Here is a 6,152-nt window from a genome sequence, read left to right on the forward strand (position 1 = left end):
GCCAATTTAGATAGTGTCTGTCATCACTAAGTGGTTGGGCATAGCACCATGTGTCTTGAATGAGTTCCCCTCCTGGAGCCAAGAGTCCTGTGTTATAGCTGGGTATTGTCCATCTCAGTTAGATGGGGACCTGACCAGTGCCTGGAACATAAGCACACTTGGAAGAGTTGCCACCGGTCAGAGAGGATGTCACCTTTCAGCCAATAGTCTGATCAGTGCAAAGGGATTGAGAGGCAAATCAGAAAACCAAGGCTTTGGGCAAAGTCAAATGGCCTGGACTAACATGGCAAGGTCAGGGACAAAGATTCAGGTCAATGAAATACAGGAATCTTATTTTGTAGGCACGATCCAGTGGAAAGTGTGTGTTCAAAGGGGAAAGTTCCTCACAATATGTCCAGCTTGCTTTTAATTTTTTTTTAATGGTAGGTAAGAGACTATGAAACACTCCACCATTATTTAGGGCTGGGTCAAGAATCATCAGGTTTAAGTCCACAGGTTTGGGCAAAGTATAATTTGAGGAAAGTATAATTTGTTCTATTTGATAGGAATGGATTATTACATATATTAAAATAGAATTTAAATCCTATATTAGCTCATTAGAAATACAGTCCAGTGACAAAAATCAAATCCATCAGATTTAATACAAAATTCTGTCATGGTATTTGTGGTAGACAGAATAATGGTCCCGTAGAGACGTCCAGGTCCTAATCTCCAGAACCCATGAGTCTGTTACCTTACATGGCAAAAGGACTTTGAAGATAATGATTAAGGTTAAGGGTTTTAGCATGAGCCTGAATCATCCAGGTGATCTCAGTCCTATCTCCTGAGTCCTTAGAATTGGAAAACCTTTCCAAGCTGTAGTCTGAGAGAAGGATGGCAGCAGGAGAAAGCTCATTGAGCCATTGCTAGTTCTGAGAGATAAGGATCTGTGTTTAAGGAACTGAATTCTGCCAAGAACCATGATGAGCTAAGAAACAGATCCTCCAGAAAGGAACATAGCCCAGTCAGTGCCTTCATTTTAGTCTGATGAAACTCATGTTGGACTTCTGACTTAGAGTACAGTAAGATGATAAATTTGGTTGTTTTAAGGTGCTGCGTTTGTAGTAATTTGTTATGGCAGCAATAGCAAATGAATATAGTCTTTCTGTATGATTTGGGAATTTATAGATTTTAATCCTTCATAGGCTGGGATCTCTATATATTTATATATTTTGTTCACTGATCTATATCAAGTGTTTTTAACAGTGGCTGGGAAATAGAAGACACTCGATATACCTTGGTTTCATTTATCCATTGGTCATCCCATCAACAAATACTTATTGAGTGCCTATGAATCCCTGGCTCTGTGCCAGATGTTGTATAAGGATGTAAAGATAGACGAGACTTTTTTTATAATAGAACCTGAGTCAAGGCACTTGGATGGGTTTTGGATAATAACTCATGAAAAAATGATAGCCTATAGGGCAAATCTGGTCCATTGTGTGTTTTTGTAAATGAAGTTTTATTGGAACACACTCATGCTCCTTAGTTTACATATTGTTTATGGCTGCTTTTGTGCTCTAGCTGCAGAGTTGAGTAGTTGCATCAGAGACTTTATAACGCACAAAACCAAAAACGTTTACCATCTGGCCTTTTATAGAAAACTTGTGCCAGCCCCAGAGTTAGAGCCTTGTCTTTCTGACTTGCTATGTCTTTTGGGTAAAGTGTATAACCTCTTCGTGCCTTTTTTTTTCTCTTCTGTAAAATTGAGATGGTAGTTCTTTTTTCAGACTGTGGATGTGAGAATTATTTTAGTATATGTGCTGCCAAAGTGAGCACATGGCTGGGAGAATTAAATGTTGAATTTGAATTAAATGATGGCTTCCAATGCTCCATATAAAGAATTCAATAAATGGTGGGTATGAGTTTTTTGGTTGTTGGATTCTACTCCAGCTCCTTCTGCCACTGTCACCATTGCTATCGTAATCAAATTGAGGGAAAAAATGTGTTTTGGAAAAGTAAATGAAGGCTCAGCCCTACCTTCCTACTTGAAATTTGTTATGGTTCAGTCCCACTATTGAGCAGATAACTTTGCAGCTCGTTCTTTCGGTGTCACATATTTCATCCTGATGAACAGCAGGATAGATCTTTACTTACTCAGTCTGAGCTAATTTTTAATTCCTCATTAGTCTTTAAGACGACTTATAAATGTTGTTACATCGTTTTGCACAAATGTTTAATCACGTTGACTGCTGAGTCTTGCAGTCTCTGTGTGTGGCGTAGTTCATACACTCGTGTGTATAAGTGCGGTAGATGGTGTTTTCGAAGATGGCCTCAAGTCTATCTCCCATTTCATATACTCTTTGCTATGTGACCTGCCATGCCTCCATCAGTAGGTGGAATCTCTTTTCCCTCCCTTTGAGTCCTGTCTGTCCCTGTGACCTGTTAGGAATGGAATATAGCTCAAGGGATGCTATGTAGCATCCAAGAGTGAACCTTAAGAGATCTAGTGCTTCCTCATTTGCCTTTTTGGAATGGACCTTTTTAGAACCCATATGCCATGTTGTGGAAAAAAACCCAAGTAGCTATGTGGTGAATCCTATCCAGAGGAGAATGAATCCTTCATCTGTAAGCCTTGGCTGAGCAACCATTTGATAGCCAGCCATGTGAGTGTAGCCATTTTGAGTTTTCAGATATCCAAGTGTCTCAGCCAACGTCATGTGAAGCAGAGATGCATGGTCAATTTACAGAATTATGGAAGATAATAAATTGTTGTTGTAAGCCCCTAAATGATGGGAGGCTTGCTACACCCCAATAGATAATGAAATACTAAGTTCATGTGACAAATAATTCTCTTCAGAATCTCTAAGTGCCCGTGGGAGTCTATAGCTATAGAATTATGTAAGCAATGCAGGTATTAAGCCAGCATTTGGAATCATCTTTGAAAGTTCAAGGTCTCTTTCAAGAGAAGTAAGAGCTGAAGAGGGGTAAGGAACGATAAACAGGTTTCCAATACTAGAGGAGCCATCCTTTATTGTGAATAAAAGTAAAATTTCCTTATACTGATGTTAAAGGTTCCATAATTTAGTGCAGTGTATTACTTTGTCAGCTTGGCATCCTTGCAACTCACCTTTTGTTTCTACTATCATTCTTTCACTCAATGTGGTTTCCTCTGCCTAAGAGACGTCTCTATTGTTGAATTACTTGCTGATTACCTACCTGGTTATTGTATGAAGGCCAGCTCAAATGCCATCTCCTTCAGAAATACATCACTGATTCTCTTAGCCAAAAATTCTGTGTATGCCAGAATAAAACATACTATTCAAATTAATTAGTGGGGAAAATAAAAGATGGTGGCTAACTTGTATCCATAAAATATTAGGGATGTAGATTGGTCACATATCTGCTGAAAATGTCAAATGTATTAATGGAGCTACGCATGCATATGTAAAATCACATTATGTAAGATATCAATTATTTTTTGAAAACTGCTTTGTTCTGGTCTCACATTTCTTGAACCATTTTATTCAGACTCTGTACCTTCCGCATCATTGTCTATGTGATCACGAAAGTCACTCCTTTTGGCCATCTATCATGGTTTTCCAGAAGATACTATTTTGTCTTCCACTAATATTGTTCAGGATATTTCACTCCATGTGATACTGCTAGTAGAAACTTTAACCCATGCTGAAAAAATCCATTCATTCTGGTGTGATTAGAACAGTTTTCTTTCTTTATTTTCTATTCTTTCCTGTAGGCATAAATTAGTGATTTCCACAAATTATTCATGTATCATCGTTTGCAAATGTAAGGTTACATGCCCCAGGAATAATTACAGAATCGAGGTCAAATGGATTCACCTCTTTAAAAAAACTCATTATTTTGGTGGCACCTGGGTGGCTCAGTCGGTTAAGCGTTCGACTTTGGCTCAGGTCATGATCTCACGGTTTGTGAGTTTGAGCCCCATGTCGGGCTCTGTGCTGACAGCTCAGAGCCTGGAGCCTGCTTCGGATTCTGTGTCTCCCTCACTCTCTGCCCCTCCCCCACTTGTGCTCTGTCTCTCTCTATCAAAAACAAATAAAATGTAAAAAAAAAAATTAAAAAAAAAACTCATTATTTTAGCAGATGTTGATTGACATTTAAAACCCGTGTTTTCGTCCCTGCCTTCACCCTAGAATCACAAGAAAAACATTAAGAACTATGAGCAGGGCACTCTGGTGGTCCCCTTGTTGATATTATAATATAACATATCTGGGATAGAACCTCAGAATTTTAGTTTTTAAAATATCTCCAGATGATTCTAATGTGCAACCAGAGGGGTGCCTGGGTGGCTCAGTCGGTTAAGTGTCTGACTTGACTGACTCAGGTCATGATCTCGAGGTTCATGAAGTTCAAGCCCACCTCAGACTCTGTGCTGACGACTCTGAGCCTGGAGCCTGCTTTGGATTCTGTGTCTCCCTCTCTCTCTGCCCCTCTCCTGCTCACACTCTGTCTGTATGTCTGTCTCTCTCTCTCTCTCTCTCAAAAATAAATAAACATTAAAAAAAATGTGCAACCACACTTGAGAACCACTGATGTAAAACTAGCATGGGTTGAGTAGTGGTTCTCAAAATAAGGTCCACAGACAAGCAGCAACAGCCTCAACTGTATGTTTGTTTGAAATGCAAATTGAGGGGCTGTACTGTAGACCTAAACAGAAATTCCAGGGCTGAAGCTCAGTATTCATGACTTTAAATGACTTGACTAATATGCAGGCATATATAGTAACCTCTTATAGAGTGCTTTAACTCCTATGGTGCTTCAACTGTATATCTTTTTTTTTTTTTTAGATAATGAACGTAGCATATATTTTTATATGGGGCATGGTTCAAAAGACATGTGGTAATCATCCAAATGAATTCTAGATTCCATGTGTCTTTTTTTTTTTCATGCTTTCACTATTGTTTTCCCCAAATTAGCGCCTTTCAGCATTCCCATAAATGCAGCTGGCATGGTTTCAAACCCTTCAGTGATGTTTTCATGGGACTGGATTTTACCCTCTAATACCCATCTCAGCAAGTCTTTCAGAGCCTTCTGGCAGACATCTCCTTGCCAGCGGGTGATGATGAACCCTTCCATGCGGTGTTGCTGATAGAGAATATTCTCTGGGGGTGGGCCTGGGGGAAGTGGGCGAGTAGGATTATATACAGAGATGGCCCCACATATAGCAGTTCTTCCAAATTTCTTCGTCTGGGAGATAACAATGTTTGAAAACTCTCCACCTACATTATCAAAATAACAATCATAACCATCAGGAGAGGCTTTTTTCAAAGTTTCTTCCAAAGACTCTACTGTTTTGTAGTTAAAGGCACCATCACATCCAAGCATTTTAAGGTAGGCGAGCTTTTCACCAGACCGTGCTGCGCCAGCAACTTTGCAGTTCTGAGCTTAGCTGTCTGGCCCACAGCAGAGCCCCATGCTCCCAGTGCTGCATTAACCTGCACCATTTCTCCACTCTTCACACCACAGATGTCAGGTAGGCCAAAGTAGGCTGTTAGCCCTGTCATGCCAACCATTCCCAGAGCCAAAGATAGTGGTAACGTGTCTGGCCACTCTGCAGGCAGTTTTTCCAGATCTTTCCCATCAGAAATGGAGTGAGTTGTCCAGCCTGAAGAAGCCACTACCATAGTTCCTGTTGGGAAGGCTGAGTTTTTACTTTGCACAACTGTGGCCACTTGTTTCCCCATCATCATATTACCCTCGTTCAGTCTTTTGGCTGTCACTCTTGTGGAGGAACAAAGCTTCCAGCAGGACCTCTCCATTGTTTAAGGGTGGGAGTTCAACCGTCTTCATCTCAAAGTTACCATGAGTGGATCTGCCTTCGAAGTGCTTCTTCAGGGTCCAGCTCTTAGCATAAACCATCCTAAAGTTCGAGAGTCCGTGGGTTACACTCCCTAGACAGAGAAGGTGTTTGGGGTTGAGCCTAACTGTGTATCTTTTGAGCAATGGACAGTGGGATAGCCAAGCAATTCTTCTATGAGGGATGGCCAGCTCTGTGTATCTTGAAGGGACAAGCATATTTTCTCTACCTAGAGATACCCACTAAATCTGGGGCTAGATGGATTATCTTTCATTTAATAAATATATTTAAGGATGATGTCATTCACCAAGATATCTTAGGGCCCAAGTAGAGG

General features: G+C 40.4%; 1 protein-coding gene across 1 annotated transcript; it reads right to left on the minus strand.

Moving 5' to 3' along the window:
- Positions 1 to 4,856: 4,856 nt before the first annotated feature.
- On the minus strand, positions 4,857 to 5,913 carry LOC109257446 (prostaglandin reductase 1-like). Its single transcript, XM_053891752.1, is given in 3 exon segments — positions 4,857 to 5,399; positions 5,402 to 5,748; positions 5,750 to 5,913. Coding segments are annotated over 3 exon segments (972 nt in total). The 5' UTR covers positions 5,881 to 5,913; the 3' UTR covers positions 4,857 to 4,905.
- Positions 5,914 to 6,152: the final 239 nt, after the last annotated feature.

This window comes from Panthera pardus, unplaced genomic scaffold (assembly GCF_024362965.1).
Source record: "Panthera pardus isolate Hobbes unplaced genomic scaffold, ASM2436296v1 HiC_scaffold_27, whole genome shotgun sequence".
Lineage (NCBI taxonomy): Eukaryota > Metazoa > Chordata > Mammalia > Carnivora > Felidae > Panthera > Panthera pardus.